The 26,984-nt window shown below is 45.1% G+C and overlaps 2 protein-coding genes across 2 annotated transcripts in view; one reads left to right on the forward strand and one right to left on the reverse strand.

Annotated features, from left to right (window-relative positions):
- The window catches only part of LOC311136138 (calpain-5-like), a gene marked incomplete at both ends in the record, with an annotated part of 36,969 nt that extends 10,240 nt beyond the window's left edge, over window positions 1–26,729 (forward strand). The window contains 11 exons of the mRNA XM_084170225.1: window positions 11,734–11,942; window positions 12,605–12,797; window positions 16,011–16,204; window positions 17,532–17,609; window positions 17,842–18,037; window positions 18,246–18,368; window positions 18,800–18,996; window positions 19,470–19,591; window positions 25,442–25,495; window positions 26,188–26,324; window positions 26,547–26,729. Coding sequence (XP_084026351.1) covers window positions 11,734–11,942; window positions 12,605–12,797; window positions 16,011–16,204; window positions 17,532–17,609; window positions 17,842–18,037; window positions 18,246–18,368; window positions 18,800–18,996; window positions 19,470–19,591; window positions 25,442–25,495; window positions 26,188–26,324; window positions 26,547–26,729 — 1,686 coding nt within the window. The remainder of the gene's footprint in view (window positions 1–11,733; window positions 11,943–12,604; window positions 12,798–16,010; window positions 16,205–17,531; window positions 17,610–17,841; window positions 18,038–18,245; window positions 18,369–18,799; window positions 18,997–19,469; window positions 19,592–25,441; window positions 25,496–26,187; window positions 26,325–26,546) is intronic.
- On the reverse strand, window positions 9,352–9,843 carry LOC311136100 (olfactory marker protein-like; the record flags this gene model as incomplete). Its single annotated transcript, XM_084170183.1, has 1 exon — window positions 9,352–9,843. One exon carries the CDS (start codon window positions 9,841–9,843, stop codon window positions 9,352–9,354), a length of 492 nt encoding a protein of 163 aa, XP_084026309.1.
- Window positions 26,730–26,984: the final 255 nt, after the last annotated feature.

The following is a 26,984-nucleotide window of genomic DNA, read 5'->3' on the forward strand; positions in this document are numbered from 1 at the left end:
GTCAAAATAATAATGCATATCAATAAGAACCATGAATTGTAGTCTATGCAGACATTTAATTAACTGACGTATTTGGTGTTTTATCAATTAATTGGCACAATATCGTCCTCTTAATCTTTTAAAAGAGAAATAGGCACTGGAAAAGTTCATATGTGACAAAACAGATAATGAATCTGTAGGCTACGTGCGTTAGGCGCGTAACTTGCCGGTGGACGGTCAATTTGACCCCCCAAAAAAATATACCATGATGAGTTTGTTTTTCCAATCAATCAATCTGCACTGTAAAGTGCCAGACAGCTACTGGCTTTATGTGGCTTTGCACCACAGTACTCCTCAGTTCCTCATTTTATGATTGGACCAAAACATATTGATACAACAGTAGCTAAGATGGGGAGAAGTATGTCCATAATAAAGTGCTGCTCTACCTTCTTAACAGCACTATCAACAAGGCAGGTCCTACAGGCCTTAGTTTTGTCACACCTGGACTACTGTTCAGTCGTGTGGTCAGGTGCCACAAAAAAGTGCAATTAGCGCAGAACAGTGCAGCACGGCTGGCCCTTGGATGTACACAGAGAGCTAATATTAATAATATGCATGTCGATCTCTCCTGGCTCAAAGTGGAGGAGAGATTGACTTCATCGCGACTTGTGTTTATGAGAGGTGTTGACATGTTGGGTGCACCGAGCTGTCTGTTTGAGCTACTGGCGCACAGCTCGGTCACCCATGCATACCCCACAAGACATGCCACCAGAGGTCTCTTCACAGTCCCCAAGTCCAGAACAGACTATGGGAGGTGCACAGTACTACATAGAGCCATGACTACATGGAACTCTATTCCACATCAAGTAACTGATGCAAGTAGTAAAATTAGATTTTTAAAGAACAGATAAAAAAACACCTTATGGAACAGCAGGGACTGTGAAGCAACACAGACATAGGCACAGACACATGTATACACACGATAACATACGCACTATACACACACGTACACATGGATTTCTGTACTGCAGATATGTGGTAATGGTGGAGTAGGGGCCTGAGGGCACACAGTGTGTTGTAAAATCTGTGAATGTATTGTAATGTTTTTAAAATTGTATGAACTGCCTTAATTTTGCTGGACCCCAGGAAGGTAGCATCTAATGGGGATCCATAATACATACAAATACAAATACATGCCACCGGACCCCCCTAGAGGGAACCTATTAACCCCCCCCCCCACCCCCCAATATGCAACATAAAGTTACGCCCTTGCCTGCATAGCACTTGGTTTTAAGCATACATTTGCTCCCATATTCTTAGCCAATCTGCATGCAGCAACTGTTAAACTCTGCAATATCCCTCAAAACACAGGGATGATGATTCGCACAAGATAAGTATTATCAGAGAACCTCGGAGTTTGCCAAAAAACAGTAGGTTTTTAGGGCTGGGATAATATGAGAAAAAAGAAGAAACCCGCACACTGCTCTTGTTAGAATCACTGCTCTTGTTAGTATCACTGCTCTTGTTAGTATCACTGCTCTTGTTAGTATCACTGCTCTTGTTAGTATCACTGCTCTTGTTAGTATCACTGCTGTTCATTAAGCTTTACGTATCGGCCTCAAGTCCTGGGATAATAACCTTCCTGCCAAGTAAAAATGACTGACATAGCAGATTCAGACGGGACTAAAATTACGGATGTGGTCATTTGTGCTCGTGCACGTAATTACATTACCTGAGCTCCCCCAGTAAAACGAATCTCGTCCAAATAGGACTTAAGCCTTGTTATAAGACATTATAAAGGCTTGTACATGCTTATAACAACTTAGAAAGCATTATACCTGGATGCTTTAAGTAAAGTGTTACCACTCAGCAATTAGCTTTTTTGTTTTTATTTAAAATGTACTGTACATAAACATGTGATAACAGATTTGGCAAGTTTGCGCGATTTCAGCAATTTTGTTGAGGATGAGGAATTAATGATTTACATAGAAATACGACCCAATCAGCTTTGACCTGTTGAAGATAAAGGCATGCGTGCTTGACCATGCATTTCCATGACAGCCTGAATGTGAAGGAAGCAGTGCAGTGATGGTTTAGTGACACCAGGCATTGGGCAGCGGTGCATACAACAACCAAGAGGTAGATCCCCCCCCAGAAAGCTGGTATGTGCAAATGCCTAATTAGCATTGGGGCAGTGTGTGTTTATGTTTATGTACGGCGTCTGTCTGTCTGTCTGTCTGTCTGTCTGTCTGTCTGTCTGTCTGTCTGTCTGTCTGTCTGTCTGTCTGTCTGTCTGTCTGTCTGTCTGTCTGTCTGTCTGTCTGTCTGTGCGTGTGTCCGGCAACTGTAAGTATGAGAGGGAAGAAGTGTGATTGTGAGCTGATATTATTGAATAAGGAAGAAAAGGACAATGGAGACGCCATCAGATTAATAATTACACTCTTAGACTGCAGGCCATTCACTTAATTGAGACTCAGGAGACCGTCACTGTACTCTGCTGCTATTGCTTTTCCATTACTGACAAAAGGAATGGAGTTGAGAATAATTTTGGAGAAAAGCGGTCAACCGCAAAGAGAGAGAGTCAATCTAACAGGTGTCTGGTTGTGTTTTCAGGCGTTGATTTATGCCTCTGTGGTGAATGGGTGGGTGACTAAGTGTGTGTGTGGGGGGGTGCACACGCTTGTGCCGCCCATCTTTCCTTCTGTTCTCTTTCTTTCTGTCTCTCTCCTACACACCAACACATTCTCTCTTTCCCTTCCCCTCCATCTCTCCCTCTCCCCTCCTTATCTCTGTCTTTGTGGTGGCCTCGGTCCATATTCATAAAGCCTTTCAGAGCTTTGATCTAGGATCCGGTCCCCCCCCCTCGTCCATGTATATTATTCATAATGATCTAAAAGGCTAAACTGATCCTAGATCAGCACTTCTACTCTGACACGTTCATGAATATGGGGTGACCTTTGGGAGGGAGGGAGGTTAAGTGCCGGTTGCTGTGGAGATATAATCTCGTTTGTCATTCGGGCCAGGGCCAGACGGAGATGGATGAGGTAATAGGAAGCCAGTCTGGGTTGTGTTCATTAGGGCACACCATAGCGAATAAAATCACAGGAAAATATAAACGAGCGTTTCTTCTTGGACGAGTCTAGGCTGTTTTCGGTCTGTTTTCTTCCATTTCGTGTCTAATAAACAGGACCCCGGTGTCCGCTGGGGCATTATGTTTCTGCTGGCGCGCTACAGCACAGTGTCCCTCCCTGCTGCCTGCCACCACAGGTGGGTGGAGAACGGCTTCACACACACACACTCAGCCATGACCCCCTCAAAGTCATCCGCGATGAGCCTGCTCGTTTGTCAGACGGCAGTAGAAAAAATTATATTCGTAAGTACTGTCATGACTCTCCTTGGTGAGGGTCAACGGTGCCAGATCAAAGTGGCAAATGGCTGACAGATAGCCAGAACCCCCTTCTCTCCCACAGGAGAGGAGAGGGGGGAGTTGTGTCGGTTTTGAGACCTTAATACCCGGTCATAAATTGTGTGCCGCAAACCGGTCTTTCTTGCCCTGCAGTATTGGGAAAGAAATCTCTTTGTTACAGAGAGACTTTTGCAGCCAAAACTTTTACGTCAATAAAAGTGGACATTGGAACATTATTTCTGACATCCAAATGTTTGCAATGGTCAGTGGGGACCTAAAGAAAAATCATGTCATATTGTTTATTATTTTGTGATGTCATTAGGGATGGTATAAATAAATAACTGTAACTCCGAAAGTGTATACTTTCTAGTTTACATCTAAATGTTGTATAAAATATGAGTAAGTATGAGAGTACTTTTGTGAATATAGCAATGTCATTTTATTCTTCTAATGAGATGACTGTTTTATATATACTTTTGCCCAGTCAGTAACCACGCCCAAGTGAGCACAGACATTGTGTTGGCGTGATGGAACGCCCTCTTTTTACCAGAGTATAAAAGCCTTGGTAACGAAATTTACATTAGACCAGAAAGCGTGGAGCTGTGGCCACACAGCGTAAAATGGTTAGACCAGAAAGACCAGCCGACGTGCAGCGGGAGCTGAACGTTACAAATGGTTTGACACTCTAAGACCAGGAAACGTGAGACGTTAGTCCACACGTTTGAAATGGTGAGAAACTCTTAAACTCTCAATCTCTACACAAGAAGAAGAAACTCACTAGACCGTAGCATTACCAGTCTGCAGCTGCCATGTAAAGTAGTCTAGAACTTTCACTAAAGACACGAGTTAGGAAGGACAATCCCATCTCAGACAACCGTTGGTACATCTGAAGTATCTATTCTAACGTACACTTAACTACCAGAGAAGCTCTACAAAGAAGGACATTGTGACCTCTGGTGGAGCCTTACAAGTAAGCTGAGCGAAAACCCAGCCTTTCCAAGAGGACTTGGGTCAACAGAGATAGACAAGCGGCAAACACGTACAGTGGGGGAAAAAAGTATTTAGTCAGCCACCAATTGTGCAAGTTCTCCCACTTAAAAAGATGAGAGAGGCCTGTAATTTTCATCATAGGTACACGTCAACTATGACAGACAAAATGAGGAAAAATAATTCCAGAAAATCACATTGTAGGATTTTTTATGAATTTATTTGCAAATTATGGTGGAAAATAAGTATTTGGTCAATAACAAAAGTTTCTCAATACTTTGTTATATACCCTTTGTTGGCAATGACACAGGTCAAACGTTTTCTGTAAGTCTTCACAAGGTTTTCACACACTGTTGCTGGTATTTTGGCCCATTCCTCCATGCAGATCTCCTCTAGATCAGGGATGTTTTGGGGCTGTCGCTGGGCAACACGGACTTTCAACTCCCTCCAAAGATTTTCTATGGGGTTGAGATCTGGAGACTGGCTAGGCCACTCCAGGACCTTGAATTGCTTCTTACGAAGCCACTCCTTCGTTGCCTGGGCGGTGTGTTTGGGATCATTGTCATGCTGAAAGACCCAGTCACGTTTCATCTTCAATGCCCTTGCTGATGGAAGGAGGTTTTCACTCAAAATCTCACGATACATGGCCCCATTCATTCTTTCCTTTACATGGATCAGTCGTCCTGGTCCCTTTGCAGAAAAACAGCCCCAAAGCATGATGTTTCCACCCCCATGCTTCACAGTAGGTATGGTGTTCTTTGGATGCAACTCAGCATTTTTTGTCCTCCAAACACGAGTTGAGTTTTAACCAAAAAGTTATATTTTGGTTTCATCTGACCATATGACATTCTCCCAATCCTCTTCTGGATCATCCAAATGCACTCTAGCAAACTTCAGATGGGCCTGGACATGTACTGGCTTAAGCAGGGGGACACGTCTGGCACTGCAGGATTTCAGTCCCTGGCGGCGTAGTGTGTTACTGATGGTAGGCTTTGTTACTTTGGTCCCAGCTCTCTGCAGGTCATTCACTAGGTCCCCCCGTGTGGTTCTGGGATTTTTGCTCACCGTTCTTGTGATCATTTTGACCCCACGGGGTGAGATCTTGCGTGGAGCCCCAGATCGAGGGAGATTATCAGTGGTCTTGTATGTCTTCCATTTCCTAATAATTGCTCCCACAGTTGATTTCTTCAAACCATGCTGCTTACCTATTGCAGATTCAGTCTTCCCAGCCTGGTGCAGGTCTACAATTTTGTTTCTGGTGTCCTTTGACAGCTCTTTGGTCTTGGCCATAGTGGAGTTTGGAGTGTGACTGTTTGAGGTTGTGGACAGGTGTATTTTATACTGATAACAAGTTCAAACAGGTGCCATTAATACAGGTAACGAGTGGAGGACAGAGGAGCCTCTTAAAGAAGATGTTACAGGTCTGTGAGAGCCAGAAATCTTGCTTGTTTGTAGGTGTCCAAATACTTATTTTCCACCATAATTTGCAAATAAATTCATAAAAAATCCTACAATGTGATTTTCTGGATTTTTTGTTGTTGACGTGTACCTATGATGAAAATTACAGGCCTCTCTCATCTTTTTAAGTGGGAGAACTTGCACAATTGGTGGCTGGCTAAATACTTTTTCCCCCACTGTAAATACATTCATTGGTTTCTTACTCTGAACGGGCGGTGGTTAGGGTGCTAAGTATTCTGATTACCGTGAGCGTAGTTTCCAAATGTATGTACGATAAGTTTGACTCTCTTTGTCCCTCTCTCCCTCCTTCTATTGACCCCTCGCTTTTTGAAAACCAAGCAGTCATGCTGTTGTTAGTCTGCTAGGGACTTTTCTCATGTATTAAGTATGTATGTATTCTGTGTTATTATTTAGTTAGCTAGTAAATAAATAATTAAACCAATTTGTGTATTGCTGATTCATCAATAAGGTTAGGGTTCTTGCACATATCAAGGAGTATGCGACGTTCAGAATGAGACTGATTTGGGGTAATGATTAATAAGTGACTGTTATCGATATACAGTACCAGTCAAAAGTTTGGACACACCTACTCATTCAAGGGTTTTTCTTTATTTGTACTATGTTTTACATTGTAGAATAATAGTGAAGACATCAACACTATGAAATAACACATATGGAATCATGTAGTAACCAAAAAAGTGTTAAACAAATCAAAATATATTTTATATATATATATTTGAGATTCTTCAAATATCCACCGTTTGCGTTGTTGACAGCTTTGCATACTCTTGGCATTCTCTCAACCAGCTTCACCTGGAATGCTTTTCCAACAGTCTTGAAGGAGTTCCCACATATGCTGAGCACTTGTTGGCTGATTGTCTTTCACTCTGCCGTCCGACTCATCCCAAACCATCTCAATTGGGTTGAGGTCGGGGGATTGTGGAGGCCAGGTCATCTGATGCAGCACTCCATCACTCTCCTTCTTGGTAAAATAGCCCTTACACAGCCTGGAGGTGTGTTGGGTCATTGTCCTGTTGAAAAACAAATGATAGTCCCACTAAGCCCAAACCAGATGGGATGGTGTATCGCTGCAGAATGCTGTGGTAGCCATGCTGGTTAAGTGTGCCTTGAATTCTAAATAAGTCCAAATGTTACCAGCAAAGCACCCCCACATCATAACACCTCCTCCTCCATGCTTTACGGTGGGAATGACACATGTAGAGATCATCCGTTCACCCACACTGCGTCTCACAAAGACATGGCGGTTGGAACCAAAAATCTCAAATTTGAACTCCAGACCAAAGGACAAATTTCCACAGGTCTAATGTCCATTGGTCGTGTTTATTGGCCCAATCAGGTCTCTTCTTATTATTGGTGTCCTTTAGTAGTGGTTTCTTTGCAGCAATTCGACCATGAAGGCCTGATGCACACACTGCCCTCTGAACAGTTGATGTTGAGATGTGTCTGTTACTTGAACTCTGTGAAGCATTTATTTGGGCTATAATTTCTGAGTCTGGTAACTCTAATGAACTTATCCTCTGCAGCAGAGGTAACTCTGGGTCTTGCATTCCTGTGGCGGTCCTCATGAGAGCCAGTTTCATTGTAGTGCCTGATGGTTTTTGCGACTGCACTTGAAGAAACTTTCAAAGTTCTTGACATTTTCTGGATTGACTGACCTTCATGTCTTAAAGTAATGATGGAATGTTGTTTCTCTTTGCTTATTTGAGCTGTTCTTGCCATAATATGGACTTGGTCTCCTGTAGCTCAGTTGGTAGAGCATGGCGCTTGCAACGCCAGGGTTGTGGGTTCGATTCCCACGGGGGGGCAGTATGAAAATGAATGCACTCACTAACTGTAAGTCGCTCTGGATAAGAGCGTCTGCTAAATTACTAAAATGTAAATATTAAATGTATTTTACCAAATAGGGCTATCTTCTGTGTACCACCCCTACCTTGTCACAACACAACTGATTGGCTCAAATGCATTAAGAAGGAAAGAAATTCCACAAATTAACTTTTAAGAAGGCACACCTGTTAATTGAAATGCATTCTAGGTGACCACCTCATGAAGCTGGTTGAGAGAATGCCAAGAGTGTACAAAGCTGTCATCAAGGCAAAGGGTGGCTGTTTGAAGGATCTCAAATATAAAATATATTTTGATTTGTTTAACACTTTTGGTTACTACATGATTCCATATGTGTTATTTCAGAGTTTTGATGTCTTCACTATTATTCTACAATGTAAAAAATAGTAAAAATAAAGAAAAACCCTTGAATGAGTAGGTGTGTCCAAACTTTTGACTGGTAGTGTATATATCTATATATCTTCTAAGAGATTAATTCGGGAGATGGTAACTCGTTAAATAACTTATTCCGTGGTGCCCCAAATTCCTAATGAGTTTATTGTTGCATGATTAATTTAATCGAGTAACAATTAAACATAGTTAATTGATTTGATAAATAACAGTCATCACATTAATGAAAGTCACGTCACGACAGTACACACACACGCAGACAGACAGGCAGGCAGACACCCAAACATAAACATGTTCATGCGTGCGTACACACACACATTGAAATAGAAAAACATCAGAGCTGACGTTGTATTGCTAGTCTGTTAGAAATGCCACAGAGAGAATTGTTTTGTCTTTTGTTGTTATTTATTCAGATCAGTGATTAATTTCAAATGCACATAAATTACCCACAAGTAGTCATTCTCTAATTAGTTGCTTTAGTCACGTTATGGTATCAACAAACCTTACAAGTAATGAATAATCACATCTCTAGACTCGACTGACTGTAGCTACAGTACGGCTCTGAACGCTCGACAAAGATTTGAAGGAAGAATTATTGAAGACTTGCGTTTAAAAGTCCACTCACAAGTGAAGCACTTACTGCATCTTTCATAGTAATTTCAACGTCAGACATCAAAATGCTCCAGTGTTTTGATACACTAGTAGTACCTGAATCCTTACAGAAAAACTACCTACAGTAGAAAAGGGCATATTGCAATCCGAAAAGGTTTTGTGTTATGTTTTGAGGCCGGTCATACTATGTTCAAATTGAAGACGGGAAGAAGAGAGTGGAAAAAAGGAAGAGATCGAGTCGAGGGAGTGGAGGTGTTGAGGTGTTATCCTTCCTCTACCCAAGAGGAAGTGAGTGGTTGTGGTCCCTCTGGTCGGTCGATTTGTGTGTCCTTTCCCCTGTGGTACCACATTCTAACAACTACTGCAGGCCACATTAAATCACCCAAATTTGGCTCACAGGTTGCCATTTTGAGACCCGTGCCCTAACCCTAACTTTACCTCTAACTCTAATTAAGAAGAAGTAGCATACGTAGAAAATGACTGTGAAATTCTAAATGGAAAAACAAGAGGAATGGTGGTGGTGGAAAATCGTGACGAAAGACAACAAAAAGAGAAATGGCAAACGTACTTGCTCATAAGGCCAGATGATAGTCAGATTAAATAAAAAATGGCCACCTAGTACCTTGCCCTCCCTCCGCCATTTCCTCCTACAGTCTTCACTTCTGGTCGACCTGGAAGCTGATGGAGCATTCAACAGCATCCGGACCAATGCCCTCCTCAAATGCCAGCAGGAAGTACATTATCTTCCTCACCTTCGCCATCTCGGCGATGCGCTCACCAAACTCCTGGGCATCAGCCTCATAGTGGTGTATGGGCGTGTCGTCGCCGTCACTCTCAGCTCGCCAGAACACCCCCGCCGGCTCCAGCAGCTGACGGTTCATCAGGTGGGTGAGGTCGGGCGTCCAAAGCTGTGAGGTGGCAGTCACGGTGAGGCGACCTGAGCATGCCAGCCGCACACCCCAGTGGGCAAAACGCAAGGCCTGCTGGGAGAAGTCCAGGCGGTAGACGGCCTCGTGTGGTCGGAGGAGGCGCTCTCCGTCCTGCCGCTTCCCGCCGCGCTGCTGCAGCGACTGGGCCCGCTGACGCATCACCTCGGTCAGATGGGCGTCGGGCCGGAAGGGCAGCTCCAGAGTGGCTTGGGTGGCCATGTTGATTTAGGTTCAAGAGTGTGATTGGTCAATAGGGGGGAGAAGGCTCGATCAAACGGGAAATGCTTTGACTGGCTGAGTCCTCAGGAATCCTCACACTCTCTTGGTCACGTTCTCTCCGTCTTTGTCTCTCTCTCTCTTTCTTTCTCTGTTATTTTCTTTTCTCACACAGGTCCAGATGCAGCTCCTCTTTGGCCCGTGACCTTTTCCTCTTCCTCCTCTATCTTTGTCTCTAGCTCTACCTCTTTCTTTGTTGAGTACAGTATGTGTGTGTGGAAGACACTCATGCACACCTACAACACCCTGAGATGAGGGGCGGGCCTTGCCGTCTTGTCGTTCTTGGTTGGCAAGATGAGCTCTAGGCAACCTGAGCTAATGACATCTGCAGTGGCGACGTGGGGATTGCCCTTGGGGGAACCGGGGCCAGCTGTGTGTTTGTCACATATTTGTTTTGTCTCACATTTGTGCCGTCGTTGTGCTCGGCTAGCGTAGGCTTGCCTCTCTCGCGTACTGTACTTAGCTAAGTGTGACCGAAATCTGAGATTATTTTTTTTTAACAAACTGAAATAGGGAGGGACTACCTGAAATTGTTCAATAAAAAGCGCTCATTTTCATTTGCAAAATATTTTGCTACAGTGTGCACTAATGAAGACAAGCCAGGTGTGTCTGGTCTGATGGGCACCACTGCCTGACCACTGGGCTATGGGAGGAGGGGACTGCGGGGGTGGATGGGGTTGCTGCTGTTTCTGGCCAGAGTCCAGTCCATCCTTTGCAGAGAGAGTAAAGTTATTAAAGAGCTTTATTGTGTTCTGGATGAAAGCCGAGATAGATATCCCCCCCCTCCCTCTTTCTCTCTCGTTCTCTCTCTCATTCTCTCTCTCTTTCGATCTCTTACCCCACCCGCTCTCTCTGCAGTCCAAAGAGAGGGAGTGTGGGTGGGGGGTGGGGTGGTGTGTGTGGGTGGGGTGGGGGGGGGGGGGGGTTCCTAAGGGCTCTCAAATGACTCGGGTTTCTATGGTGCAGTGTTGTTGTTTTTTATCCTCTCCTCTTAACAGAGCTGCTACACACACACACACACACACACACACAGAAAATCCCCTCAATCAGCAGAACGAAGGTTCCATCAGAACCACCCAGCCAGAACCGACCCACCGACCAGGGCTCTTAGTCCACCACTCCCCAGCATGTATCTCCAAGGGCAGTGGAGGAATAGTGATTCATTTCAATAAAATGTTGCCCTCTGCGCTCCGCAGTACACTTTCATTATGTGGCGTCTCATTACTACACTTCCTGTTTAGCCCTGATGGCTGATGGGTATTTCATGGGGGCTAAGTGTGGTCTTGTTTGCCCCCCAGCCCGCCCAACCCCCATCGCAGTCCGAGGGGGAGCCCCCGGGAAAGGGATGACTGGCTGGTACTTAATTGCAGCTCAAGTCATTCCCCGTCCCTCTGTCCTGTTCCACATATTCTTACCCCTATGGATTTATACTAGCCAGAGCCCAGGTGATACATTACATTTGTTCCTTTAATCCTCCGGCCGGGGGTGACAAGGTGGCGACGAGGTATGCCGCAGCGGGGATGACAGCCTCACTCGTATTTACGAGTTCGGCCGACACGCGGCTTGTTCGTTCGGCTTGCATACTATGTGCAACTCTGACTCTCTTTTTCCTCCCCCCCTCCCTCTACTCTTCCTGCCTTACCACACCCGCTCCCTCTTTCACCCCCACACTCCCTTCCACTCCCTCCCACCCTCTTCACCCACCCCCTCCTCCCTTTCCCCACCCTTTCCATCTCTCTTTCCCACTCTCATCTCCCTCCACCCCCTCCTTCTCCGACCTCTTCCATTCCCACTGCTCCACGCCCCCAACCTTCCCCCCTCCACCCCCTTCAGGTCATCCCAGACTGGAAGGAGCAGGAGTGGGACACGGAGACACCCGAGTCGTACGCCGGGATCTTCCACTTCCGCTTCTGGCGCTTCGGCGAGTGGGTGGACGTGGTGATCGACGATCGGCTGCCCACGGTGGACAAGCAGCTGGTCTACTGCCACTCAGATGACAGCAACGAGTTCTGGAGCGCACTGGTGGAGAAGGCCTATGCCAAGTTAGTCAATTAATCAATCAATCTGTCAATGGCTTTATTGTCCCAATTGGAAAATGTGTAATACAGTCAGGGTAAAAATATTAATCAGTCAATCAATTAATCCAATCAATCTCTTAATTGTCCCAATTGGGGAATGTGTAATAAAGTCAGGGTACAAAACAACATTAAAGTCTAATGAACACCGAGGGGCATGCATAAAGAGATACAGTACTGTAGCAGTACCAGCAGCCCTTGGGGAATATCATCTAGGATAGGATCAAATGCTACTGTATGTTGATATTCTCCCAATATTTGAGGAATGCAGAAAAAATCTTAAGAACGAGGACACACTCACTCACTCAGATAAATAAATATTTGCAATTGGTAACACTTTACTTAAAGCCTGTAGGTATAATGCTTTATAACATGTTATAAGCATGTATGAGCCTTTAATGTTTAAGGCTTATTATTGTCTATCACTATTTTAACTGATTCAAAATACAGTATCTACTAGCCACTGCCTTTATGATTTGAGATGTGGAGACACATCTTGAGATGTGGAGTCAAATAAGAGGCTAGGTTCAGATGTCAACTGTGCACTGTAGACAGCATTGATGGAGAGATATTTGACATCAGATTAACTCATTAATTCATTCCTCCTCTCCCTCCTCCCGTCCCTGCAGAGTGTACGGCTGCTACGAGGCCCTGGACGGCGGGAACACGGCGGATGCCCTGGTGGACTTCACAGGTGGCGTGTCGGAGCCCATGGACCTGCTGGAGGGCCAGATGGCCACGGACGAGGTGGCCCGCAACCAGCTGTTTGAGAGGGTGCTGAAGGTCCACAACCGGGACGGCCTCATCAGCTGCTCCATCCGGGTGAGTCAGTCGGGGAAGATCTGTACTAGGCAGCCATTTTGGATCAGGGGCAGTTAGGAGATCTGGGTCATGTTCAATACAAAACATTTTTAAAAAATGCACTGAAACAGGGAGGTACTGCCTGTACTTCCTGTTTTCCAAGTTCCTGCTATTTGGAACACAAAGAAATTGCTACATAAATCGCAAGTTGCAGTGTTTGGCAATTGCCATGATAATGTGCCATCCAGTCTATTTAAAAAGTTGCGGTTAGTTGGCTCATGCAAAGTCTATCTTTGCGATAGGAAAATGTAATCCTTTGTGGTTATCCATCTATTTATCATTTATCAATCTAATCATACAATGCTTTCTCTCTGCTGATGAGACTTGAATTTGTATATACACACTTTCAGAATGCAAATACTTGCATTCATACCAATGAAATTAGGATGGTTTCTAATATCAGTCAGTTAAACCCCTCCACTTATCTATCCATCCATCTACCTGTCATCCTCAATCTGCTTGTTGATATCTGTCCGTCCGTCCGTCCGTCCGTCTATTCATCTGTTCATCAATACGCAACATCTGCTGTTGGGAGCTCCATTTGTATGAGTTCCACTCTCCCCCGGGCAGCCAGTGGTTACGTCCCATATGGCACCCTACTCCCTACAAAGTGCACTAGTTTTGACCAGAGCCCTATGGGACATTGTTGAAAGTAGTGCAGTATTAAGGTAATAAGGTGCCATTTGGAACACAAGCAGTGAGTCCCTCCGTTTGATTGTCTGCTGTTCTGCGCTCGTCCACTCCTGCACTAGAACTCATTTACAGTCCAACATTGTGTGATTCCGAGTCAAGCACACTAGCTCAACTGGCAGCTATAGGCATTTTATATTCATGAGTTTTCATGAGGATCCATTTCGGAACAATAACAACAGAACGGACACGGACCAAAAAAAAAAAAAAGTCAGCTAGACGAACGGCCCTGACAGCACCGAAAACCGTAGTTGTTAATTCCTCAGACATGACCCGTGACTTGGTGGTTGCTGTTTGGTTATGGTTGTAACGTCCTGGCAACTTTACATAAATGCTAGACTACTCACAGGCTTTTTGTTGTGAGGAGGTCTGATTTAGGAATGCAACCAAGGTATCTTAAAAGCCACACTCGTGCATCTCTCCCCAGACTCCAAGCCTAATTGCTTTTTGTCTTCTCCCCCCCCCCCCCCCCCCCCCATCGCTGTTTTTTGTAAGCAGGGTTTGAAAAATGATGTGTGTGGTAGCGAATGCTCAAAGCACGTCTTCCACAGAGCCTATAGGCCTAGGCAGAATAGGGGAGTGACCTATTTTTGTATTTTTTCCAGGCCGTATTCGAAATATTCTTGCCACCTCTCTTTCTTGATTATTGACCTGCCAAACATTCCCCATTTATCTAATCATACATCATTTTTATCAGTAAGAAGAGGTCTTTTGATTGGTATAGGTGATGACAATAGTTATTGTTGTTTTTTCTCATAAGACTCGGATTAGACTCAGATTTGTAAAGAGGGTTAATTGTAACATTTGTTACAATTAACCACTTACCTAAAATTCTGTGGTATTTTGTATGGTATTTAGACACATTCACATAGTGATATGAATTGTCACTTCTTTACATCAAGTACAACTAAGATAATATCTTAGAAAAAAGTAATTCATACTTTAGAATGCTAAAAGTATCTTATATAAAATATATACATTTTGTCTACTCTGCTTTTGGTCAGTATGACATGCCTAAAAGATCAAATGAAAATATTTTTGGTCAATGTATTGTATTTTCATCCAACTATCAGTTTCAAATAAGAACATTTTTCAATTACCCTTCATTTTTACCATTGGAGACAGACATTTCACTTCCACCACTTTCGGTTTAATTGTAAACAACTGGTATGTCCTAGAAACGTACAATGTGTAATAATAGCTAAGATATGTACAGTATGTTTGTATACAAATATTATTAATCTACCTCAAATATTATTTTCATACTAAGCAAAAGCCTAAAACTGTTACTTTGTTCCCCAGTCTCCCCTTCTCTGGCCTTTTGTCTGTCTCTGTCATATCATATCATACACATCTACAGATTTAAGAGCCTGGTCCTAGGCTGAATAACACTATGTATAAGCATTGAAATTAGTGATGGGCACAGACATGGAAAATCTATATTGATATCAGTATAATTTTTTCAATCTGATATCATATCATTTTTTATCAAAGACGTGAATGTTCACTTTTCTGTTCACTTCCATGACTCTCTGAAGTCCAGACAACTGCTTGCCCATTGGGCCAGGTGTGAATGTTCTGGTAGCCAACTTACTCAACCAATTTGAATATAATGGGAAGCCCATCCACAGTTGATGGCCCATCAGCAGGCAATTAAGTATGCTTAAATTGAGAGCCTGTGAGGTCTGTGAGAAGGTTTTGTGCATGCAGGAACAGTCATGTGTGCTTTTTTTATGTAGAAGTCCCCTGGGTTGTATTTATTAGGCACTAAATGGAAGAAAATGGACTGAAACAGGGAGGGACTAAAATACCTCATCCAACGTGGATGTAGATTAAGGCAGCCCCCCGCTGCCTTAACCCAACCCCTCTGATTCAGAGAGTTGGGTTAAGTGCGGAAGACACATTTCAGTCTAATGCATTCAGTTGTACAATTGACTACGTATCCCCCTTTCTCTTTCACAATAAGAAACACTTGTTTTTGTTTTCTGTTGCAAAACATTTTGTTACGTTGTGCACTAATGAATACGACCTTGTTTTCACTCATTTCCTTCCTGTCTTTTTTCTCCTTTATCCCCTTCTATCTCCTTAGTAGTTGCTCCCTTGCTGTCGTTGCATCACACTTTGTTTGTGAAACAGGCTCATTACATCTGGCCCTTGTGCTCAATTATACTTTGATGATCAAATAGCAAGGGACAGCACCGGCTGACTATGCTGCAAGCTCAATTCAAACAAACCAATCCTCAGTTCAACTTGACTGGGCCTTGTTCAATAGGCATCAAATGGGAAAAATTGTCTGAAACAGGTGGACTTGTCCAATAGATATGCACATTTTCATTTTGTCGCAAGATGTTTGAAAACATTTTTCTGTCGCATGCCCTAATGAACACAACCCTTGTCACAACTCAAGCACTTTGAGCTGCATTCTGTGTATGAAATGTGCTGCACAAATAAATAAATATTAATTTATTATTAACTGTCTCTTAGGCGACCACAGTGGAGGACATGGAGGCGCGGCTAGACTGTGGCCTGGTCAAGGGCCACGCATACGCGGTGACGGACGTGAAGAAGGTGCGTCTGGGCCAGGGCCTGCTGGCATTTTTCAAGTCAGAGAAGCTCAATATGATCCGCATGAGGAACCCCTGGGGAGAGAAGGAGTGGAGCGGGCCCTGGAGCGACAGGTAAATACACAACACTCCTCAGGCCTGGAGGTGGTACTACACAACCATAGAATAAGAATTACAGTAGAATGGGTGTTCCAATTCATTCTAATTCGATGTACACAACACTGCGTAATGGAAGCTTCTCCTATTAAGAATGCCTTTACTGCCTCGAAACGACTAGACCATGTAGGAGTAATGAGGTGGAGAGAGAGGTGTTCTCCATCTACTGAAATGGGGGATGCTGTGTGTGTGTGGGATGATAAATTAACCGTTGAACATGTATACGTGTGAAAGCGTGAATGTGTGTTTTTGTGTTATTTATTTATTTTAAGAAAAACAACAATGTGGAGGGAAAAATAAGGGTAGGCTATTAATTTTGTACGTTTCAGTAATCATGCATAAGTAGGAGACAAAGTAATGCCATTACAGTGCAATTCTGAGATCTGCAGGGGTGCTGTTAGTACAGTGGCTATTATATTGTGGAGTGAATCCCATTAACGCAACTGTTTGGAACTGAATTAATCAGACGTTCACGAGTCGTATTGTTATAAATAAACTTGGTTGAATGGTAAAAAGTTAAAAGAATAATAATACTATGATTACTTTTTAAGGCGCACATGCTCACACGTTTAAGTCACACCTTAAAGTAAACAAATATATAATACAAAAATATCAAACATAATTAATAAAATATAATCACACGTTCAACAGTTCATTTATGGCTTATATCATGTAATAGGATGGGGAGAAGACTGAGAGCATCTCTCTTCCACTTCCTTCTCTCTTCCTCCTTCTGTTAGGTCCTATTGTTTATCGCTAGGTTGTGTGACACAGCAGAGATTGTAGGGCTCGCTCATGAAGGCAGCTGAATTATTGAGTAGGTAAAGGAGAGAGATGTTAGTTCTTAAAGGGGAAGTGACTGAGTGGTGTTATTAAAGGAGTCGTCTCCCTTCATTTATATAGTCATAAGAATGAATGTATCATTTATCTGGGGTTTGATCACAATTGGAATTGGAGAGATTTCATTTTACTGTTTGATGTGAAAGTTCCCACAGAAGTTGTGGCACTGGTAGGAATTTCATAGAAACAAAATAGAGGTTTATTTTCATATGCACGTAGGCACACACATAATTGCTATGTATTCCCTAAACCTACAATTCCTACTTCCTGGTTAGGTCTTCCTGTTTTAATCTTTGACTGCTCCTGAGAAAGTTGCTGTCTATTGTCATGTGGTGCTGAACTTCAGAATCTCCAATCCAAAAATGTTTTCAGTGGTATGTTTGCTCTATAATTTCCTTTGTGTCATGCTGTCGAACATGAGGTAATTTCATGTCTGTGCTCCCAGCTCAGAGGAGTGGAAGAAGGTGAGCAAGAGTGAGAGAGAGAAGCTGGGCGTCACCGTGCAGGACGACGGAGAATTCTGGTGAGGGGGACCACCATGCACACACACACCATTAAAACATTAGGGGCCATTTTCCCACACACAGATTAAGCCTAGTCCTGGACTAAAAAGCATGCTCAGGACTATGCTTAATCTGTATCCGGGAAACCGACCCTAGTTGATTCATCTGTTTCATTAATCGATTGAACGGCACTTTCCTAAATATACCCTCTTGCCCTCCCTCCCTCCATCCCTCCCTTCCTCTCCACTCTAGGATGACGTTTGATGACTTCTGCCAGTACTTCACGGACCTGATCCTGTGCCGCCTCATCAACACCTCCTATCTGAGCATCCATAAGACCTGGGAGGAGGAGGTGATGAGGGGCTCCTGGGTCCCCCGCCAGGACCCCCTGAGGAACCGCTCTGGGGGATGCATCAACCACAAGGCCACCTTCCTCCAGAACCCACAGGTGGGGTGCATGAGGGTGGAGGATGAGGTGGAAGTGGGGAGAGTGTGGGTGGATGGTGGGAGGCTGGGTGGGTGGGTGGGTGGGAGGGTGTGTGTTTGTACTGTGTAAGTTTGTATGTGTTTTTCTGTTGGTGTCTCTGCATGTACTGTATATTCTGTATTTGATTTGAGGAGATTGTTCTAATTAGTGTGTTTATGTCTCTCTGCAGTATATGTTTGACGTGAAGAAGCTAGAGGACGAGGTGTTGATCGCCCTGCAGCAGAAGGAGAGGAGAGCCACCACCAAAGAGGGCAAAGGAGATAACCTGGCCATAGGCTTTGACATTCACCGGGTATGCGCACACACACACACACACACACACGCACACACACACACACACACACACACACACACACACACACAGAGATGAAGACAAACACCCACATGAGAACACACTCACACAGATGAACAGACACACAGATAGATAAAGAGACACACACACAGATGGATACACAGGAAGATGATCACACTCCATCGCTCCACATGAATTTTTCCTTTTGCCTCTCATCTTTACCTCTTAACTCTTTACTTCCTTGCTACTCATAACATAAAATATAAGACATAAGGATCCTTGTTCAAGCCCTGCATGAGCCATCTTTCCACCTCCTGTATCTGTATCCCTGCTTCTGCCTCTATCCTTGCTCTGCATGATGATGTCATATCTACCTTGAAAGTCTACCTTTAAAATGTGACCCTGACGTCATGTCCCCTCCCGTCCTCTAGGTGGAGCTGAACAGAAAGTACCGCATGCACACGGCCCAGCAGAAGGTGGCGGGCTCCATCTACATCAACTCGCGCTGCGTCTTCCTCAGGAAGGAGCTCAAGGAGGGTCGCTACGTCATCATCCCCACAACTTTTGACCCCGGGCAGCAGGGTGACTTCCTGTTGCGGGTCTTCACTGACGTGCCTTCAGACTGCAAGTAAACCAGCCGGCCGACATGCAGCCCCACCCCCACCCCTGTTCCGTTTAACATTCTTACCTTTACAAAGGGATAGCTAACTTTAAAGGGATAGTTCACTGGGATCATAGAATTGAATAGAACAGTATTATTTTGTAGTTCTATGATAGGGATTGCCTAATTGCCCAGTTCAAATTGATCAAATAGCAAACCTCATTTTATAGAAACACATCAAATTAAACTGGTGTGCATGTTAAAGGGATATTTCAATTTGGAACGTTTTCATATTTTTTGTATTTTACCACTTACTATCCGTTTAACATGCACACCAGTTGAATTGTATGGGTTTCTATAAAATGATTTGAGCTTTTTGATCAAGTTGAACTGATTCTCTAAGTGGACCCAGAACTTTTTTCATGTAATTTGTCATCCACTGCCATTGCTCTCACCAAAATGAATAATACTCATATTCACTTTCTTTCCCTCCCCAACAGAGAGTTGAACCTAGACGAGCCCCCCCAGACGTGTTGGACGGGCATGTGTGGTTACCCCCAGCTGGTCACCCAGGTCCACGTTCTGAGTGCTGAGGGACTCCAGGGCCAGGACTCTAATGGAGGTAAGCTAGTAAGGCTGCAGTAGGAAATAGTAGGCCTACAGTAAAGTAAGCTACAGTACGCACCCATGTCGAAGGGAGGCTTTGGGAGCTGACTTGCATACAGTGTATTCGGAAAGTATTCAGACCCCTTCACTTTTTCCACATTTTGTTACGTTACAGCTATATTCCAAAAAAAAATCCTCATCAATCTACACACAATACCCCATAATGACAAAGTGAAAACAGGTTTTTAGAAATGTTAGCAAATGTATTAAACATAAAAAACTGAAAAACCTTATTTACATAAGTATTGTAAATATTGCTATGAGACACGAAATTGAGCTCAGGTGCATCCTGTTTCCATTGATCATTCTTGAGATGTTTCTACAACTTGATTGTGGTAAATTCAATTGATTGGACATGATTTGGAAAGGCACACACCTGTCTATATAAGGTCCCACAGTTGACAATGCATGTCAGAGCAAAAATCAAGCCATGAGGTCGAAGGAATTGTCCGTAGAGCTCCGAGACAGGATTGTGTCGAGGCACAGATTTCACATTTACATTTACATCATTTAGCAGACGCTCTTATCCAGAGCGACTTACAAATTGGTGCATTCAACTTATGATAGCCAGTGGGACAACCACTTTTTTTTCAATGGGGGGTGGGGGAGGGGGTGGGGGGTGGGGGGTAGAATGATTACTTTATACTATTCCAGGTATTCCTTAAAGAGGTAGGGTTTCAAGTGTCTCCGGAAGGTGGTCAGTTACTCCACTGTCCTGGCGTCGTGGGGGAGCTTGTTCCACCATTGGGGTGCCAGAGCAGCAAATAGCTTTGACTGGGCTGAGCGGGAACTGTGCTTCCGTAGAGGTAGGGGAGCTAGCAGGCCAGAGGTGGATGAACGTAGTGCCCTCGTTTGGGTGTAAGGTCTGATCAGAGCCTGAAGGTAAGGAGGTGCCGTTCCCCTCACAGCTCCGTAGGCAAGCACCATGGTCTTGTAGTAGATGTGAGCCTCAACTGGAAGCCAGTGGAGTGTGCGGAGGAGCGGGGTGACATGAGAGAACTTGGGAAGGTCGAACACCAAACGGGCTGCAGCGTTCTGGATAAGTTGTAGGGGTTTAATGGCACAGGCAGGGAGCCCAGTCAACAGCGAGTTGCAGTAATCCAGACGGGAGATGACAAGTGCCTGGATTAGGACCTGTGCCGCTTTCTGTGTAAGGTAGGGTCGTACTCTGCGAATGTTGTAGAGCATGAACATGCAGGATCGGGTCACCGCTTTGATGTTAGCGGAGAACGACAGGGTGTTGTCCAGGGTCACGCCAAGGTTCTTTGCACTCTGGTAGGAGGACACAATGGAGTTGTCAACCGTGATGGCGAGATCATGGAGCGGGCAGTCCTTCCCCGGGAGGAAGAGCAGCTCCTTTTTGCCAAGGTTCAGCTTGAGGTGGTGATCTGACATCCACACTGATATGTCTGCCAGACATGCAGAGATGCGATTCGCCACCTGGTTATCAGAAGGGGGAAAGGAGAAAATGTAATTGTGTGTCGTCTGCGTAGCAATGATAGGAGAGACCATGTGAGGATATGACAGAGCCAAGTGACTTGGTGTATAGTGAGAATAGGAGAGGGCCTAGAACTGAGCCCTGGGGGACACCAGTGGTGAGAGCACGTGGTGCGGAGACAGATTCTCGCCACGCCACCTGGTAGGAGCGACCTGTCAGGTAGGACGCAATCCAAGAGTGAGCAGCGCCAGAGATGCCCAACTCGGAGAGGGTGGAGAGGAGGATCTGATGGTTCACAGTATCAAAGGCAGCGGATAGGTCTAGAAGGATAAGAGCAGAGGAGAGAGAGTTAGCTTTAGCAGTGCGGAGAGCCTCCATGACACAGAGAAAAGCAGTCTCAGTTGAATGACCAGTCTTGAAACCTGACTGGTTTGGATCAAGAAGGTAATTCTGAGAGAGATAGCAGGAGAGTTGGCTAGAGACGGCACGCTCAAGAGTTTTGGAGAGAAAAGAAAGAAGGGATACTGGTCTGTAGTTGTTGACATCGGAGGGATCGAGTGTAGGTTTTTTGAGGAGGGGTGCAACTCTCGCTTTCTTGAAGACGGAAGGGACATGGCCAGCGGTCAAGGATGAGTTGATGAGCGAGGTGAGGTAAGGGAGAAGATCTCCGGAAATGGTCTGGAGAAGAGAGGAGGGTATAGGGTCAAGCAGGCAGGTTGTTGGGCGGCCGGCCGTCACAAGTCGCAAGATTTCATCTGGAGAGAGAGGGGAGAAAGAAGTCAAAGCATAGGGTAGGGCAGTGTGAGCAGGACCAGTGGTGTCATTTGACTTAATAAATGAGGATCGGATGTCGTCAACCTTCTTTTCAAAATGGTTGATGAAGTCATCCACAGAGAGGGAGGGGGGGGGGGGAGGAGGAGGAGGAGGATTCAGCAGGGAGGTGAAGGTGGCAAAGAGCTTCCTATGGTTAGCTTCCTGAAATGTTGAGTGGTAGAAAGTGGCTTTAGCAGCGGAAACAGAGGAAGAGAATGTAGAGAGGAGGGAGTGAAAAGATGACAGGTCCGCAGGGAGTCTAGTTTTCCTCCATTTTTGCTCGGCTGCCCGGAGCCCTGTTCTGTGAGCTCGCAATGAATCGTCAAGCCACGGAGCAGGAGGGGAGGACCCAGCCGGCCGGGAGGATAGGGGACATAGAGAGTCAAAAGATGCAGAAAGGGAGGAGAGGAGGGTTGAGGAGGCAGAATCAGGAGATCGGAGGGAGAAGGATTTAGCAGAGGGAATAGATGATAGGATGGAAGAGGAGAGAGTAGCGGGAGAGAGAGCGAAGGTTGCGACGGCACATTACCATCTGAGTAGGGGCAGAGTGAGTAGTGTTGGAGGAGAGCGAGAGAGAAAAGGATACAAAGTAGTGGTCGGAGACTTGGAGGGGAGTTGCAGTGAGATTAGTAGAAGAACAGCATCTAGTAAAGATGAGGTCAAGCGTATTGCCTGCCTTGTGAGTAGGGGGGGACGGTGAGAGGGTGAGGTCAAAAGAGGAAAGGAGTGGAAAGAAGGAGGCAGAGAGAAATGAGTCAAAGACAGACGTAGGGAGGTTAAAGTCTCCCAGAACTGTGAGGGGTGAGCCATCCTCAGGAAAGGAACTTATCAAGGCGTCAAGCTCATTGATGAACTCTCCAAGGGAACCTGAGGGCGATAAATGACAAGGATGTTAAGCTTGAATGGGCTAGTGACTGTGACAGCATGGAATTCAAATGAGGAGATAGACAGATGGGTCAGGGGAAAAAGAGAGAATGTCCACTTGAGAGAGATGAGGATTCCTGTGCCACCGCCGTGCTGACCAGATGCTCTCGGGGTATGTGAGAACACATGGTCAGACGAGGAAAGAGCAGTAGGAGTAGCAGTGTTTTCTGTGGTAATCCATGTTTCCGTCAGCGCCAATAAGTTGAGGGACTGGAGGGTAGCATAGGCTGAGATGAACTCTGCCTTGTTGGCCGCAGAACAGCAGTTCCAGAGGCTGCCAGAGACCTGGAACTCCAAGTGGGTCGTGCGCGCAGGGACCACCAGATTAGAGTGGCAACAGCCACGTGGTGTGAAGCGTTTGTATGGCCTGTGCAGAGAGGAGAGAACAGGGATAGACAGACACATAGTTGACAGGCTACAGAAAAAGGCTACAATAATGCAAAGGAGATCGGAATAAAATGAACTAAACATCTGGGAAAGCGAGAGAGCGGGGCCTCCCTCACTTACGTTTCACTGAAACACTCAAATATAACTCTCCCAACTTCCACTTTAGAAATTATAATTGTTGTAAACTACAGCGGTTCAATGTTTTCTAGGAATAGACTCTAACTTAATTTATTCAGCTAGCTAACTTGGTACAGTATTCTTCCGTGAAAACCGTCCAGGGCACCGAATCCTATGACGCCAAAGCCAACTAGCATGCCAGCCTCCAATAACACGGTTTAGCACCAATACTCGGTTACAACAAACCACCAGTGTGTTAACACGCCAAGCAGATCATTCGTGTCTGTGTCTAACGTTGTGTAAAGTTTTGGGTTAGTTTTGACAGTTTGAGTGAGTATGTCATCAACTTATTCAGCCAGTTAGTTAGCTAGAATAGTTAGCATACTAGCTAGCCATTGCTCTCTGCCAACGAATCAACCCCTCCTCCCACGGCACGAACACACAGAGAGCCAAGCTAATGTTAACTAGTTACCCATGTCCCGAATTCCCTTGAACGACTCTGGTTACCAGTATGTAAAAACAAAACAAAAATAAATGTAGTTTATAACTTACCCTTAGTAGCTACTGTTAGCCAGTTAAGTGCAAAGCTAGCCACTGAATCGATTCAGCCAGTTTGCGTCTGTCCCAACGGAGAGAAAGCGTCTCCAAATATTAAAGCTAGGTCGTTCCAGCTATTGTTTAGTTAGCTATCCAGGTAGCAACAAGCTAGCTACATTTCGAGTACAGTAGCTACTAACTACCTAACGTTAACGATTCAGATCGTGGGGAAGGGTACCAAAACATTTCTGCAGCATTGAAGATCCCCAAGAACACAGTGGCCTCCATCATTCTTAAATGGAAGAAGTTTGGAACCACCAAGACTCTTCATATAGCTGGCCGCCCGGCCAAACTAAGCAATCGGGGGAGAAGTGCCTTGGTCAGGGAGGTGACCAAGAACCCGATGGTCACTCTGAAAGAGCTCCAGAAAGAACCTGGAGTTCTGAAAGAACCTTCCAGAAGGACAACCATCTCTGCAGCACTCCACCAATCAGGCCTTTATGGTAGAGTGGCCAGATGGAAGCCACTCCTCAGTAAAAGGCACGACAGCCCGCTTGGAGTTTGCCAGAAGAAACAAGATTGTCTGGTCTGATGAAACCAAGATTGAACTCTTTGGCCTGAATGCCAAGCATCACGTCTGGAGGAAACCTGGCACTATCCCTACGGTCATGCATGGTGGTGGCAGCATCATGCTGTGGGGATGTTTTTCAGCGGCAGGGACTGGGAGACTAGTCAGAATCTAGAGAAAGATGAACGGAGCAAAGTACAGAGAGATCCTTGATGAAAACCAGCTCCAGAGCGCTCAGGACCTCAGACTGGGTGAAAGTTCACCTTCCAACAGGACAACGACCCTAAGCACACAGCCAAGACAACGCAGGAGTGGCTTTGGGACAAGTCTCTGAATGTCATTGAGTGGCCCAGCCAGAGCCCGGACTTGAACCCGATCGAGCAACTCTGGAGAGACCTGAAAATAGTTGTGCAGTGACGCTCCCTATCCAACCTGACAGAGCTTGAGAGGATCTGCAGAGAAGAATGGGAGAAACTCCCCAAATACAGGTGTGCCAAGTTTGTAGCGTCCTACCCAAGAAGACACGAGGCTGTAATCGCTGCCAAAAGCTGTTTCAACAAAGTACTGAGTAAAGGGTCTGAATACTTATGTAAATGTAATATTTCTGTTTTTATTTTTTATACATTTGCGAACATTTCTAAAAGCCTGTTTTTGCTTTGTCATTATGAGGTATTGTGTGTAGATTGATGGGGGGAAAAAAACGATTTAATCAATTTTAAAATAAGGCTGTAACTTAACAAAATGTGGACAAAGTGAAAGGGTATGAATACTTTCCGAATGCATTGTATACCATTTTCACACTACTGGGCCGAGCTATACTAGGATGCCCCGGTTATGTATCCACCATTGTTGCTGGACAATGCTGTAAAGGATGTGGGAAATGTCGAGGGGAAAGGTTCTGGTCGACACAATAATCTCTTCTGACGATGGGTAACTTGAGTTTAAGTGTGTACATTTTGTGTGAGTGTGTGTTGCCGTGCCCCAAAATGTGTTGCAAGGTGAACTCTTCTGGTCATACACAGAGCTGCACTGTCTCATTCCCAACAAGAAGAGGCAGCTGGCCAAAACACAAGGAGGTACATCAGCATCACCTAGTGGCTAGCGGCTTAGTTACAACTAGACATATTGCACAATAATAGTTCAATAGGCTTTGGCTCAGCCCAGAAACAGCCCCTAAACCCTTGCAAACTCAACTCTGGACCTCGAAGCCAGTTCCACTACATTTTTACATTGTTCCCCTCTAATCAGGGACTGATTTAGACCTGGGACACGAGGTGTGTGCCATTAATTATCAGGTAGAACAGAAAACCAGCAGAATGCTCTGGACCTCGTAGTGCAAGAGTTGAATGCCGATGTCCTAACCCCTAACCCCAAGCTTCATGTAGATCTAAGAGGATTGGATAGGTATAAGCAAAATGGTAGTAGTTCCACCTAGCCCTTTAATAGGCTAGGTCTAGGAATACTATTTTTCTCCATATGGCTGAAACCTATCCCCTCCCTTTCAGATCTATAGTCTTCAACAGTTCCTTACCCCCATATCCTCTACCTACCTAGTAGCACAAGCAACTAAAACCCTTCTCCACCTACCTGTCAGAGACCTGTCTGCTTGCTGGTTGGTCTGATGGCCAGATAAGCATTTGCTTCATTTAGACCTAGAGTTGGTTTTGGCCTGCATAGTTGAGTACACATGCACACACATGTTTACACTTCCCATGTCGATACAGAGATTGACAGCTGTCCCTCATCCCTCCTTCCCTGTCCCTCCCAGCCTCGGACCCGTACGTCATCATCACCTGTGAGGGGGAGAGGGTGCGCTCGCCGGTGCACAAGGACACACGGAGCCCCAACTTCGATGTCAAAGGCCTGTTCTACCGCAAGAAGCCCAAGGAAGGCATCCACATTGAGGTGAGCACAGACGGAGGGGAGGAACTCTTTCTTATCTGTCTGTCTGTGTTCATACAGTATGTATACCTCTATCTCTTGAACATGTTTTCTTCTAACCTTTTTAAAATCACTTTTTCTATGCTCCCTCTCTCTCTCCTCTCTCCCTTGGTCTCTTTCTTCTCTTTCAAATCCCCCCTCTTTTTCCCCTCTGCTCTGCTTGGACCTTGGGCCATACCATAATAGATCTACAATAAGAACGTGATTGTGGATACCTTCCTGGGTCAGGTGACCCTGTCCAGTGACCCAAACGACCGGCAGGAGCAGCACACGCTCCACCTGCGCGACAAGGGCAATCGCCAAGACAACGACCTCCCGGGCACGGTCACCGTGCGCCTCATCACCTGCATCACACTCATCAACATATGACGTCACAACCGCCAGTCTCGCCATGGAATGTCGAAGGAGCTTGACCTTTGTCATCTTGACGACATGCCCCTAAACCGAGCATGCCAGTTAAACTGTTAATCATCCCCACCCCTGCTCCATCCAACCCAACACCCACCTTTCTGACTCTTTCTCTCACACTCACTGTTTCACACACACACACACACACACACACACACACACACACACACACACATACACATACATACACACATACACATACATACACACACAAAC

Source organism: Coregonus lavaretus (assembly GCF_964263955.1).
Source record: "Coregonus lavaretus genome assembly, chromosome: 10".
In the NCBI taxonomy this organism is placed as follows: Eukaryota; Metazoa; Chordata; class Actinopteri; order Salmoniformes; family Salmonidae; genus Coregonus; species Coregonus lavaretus.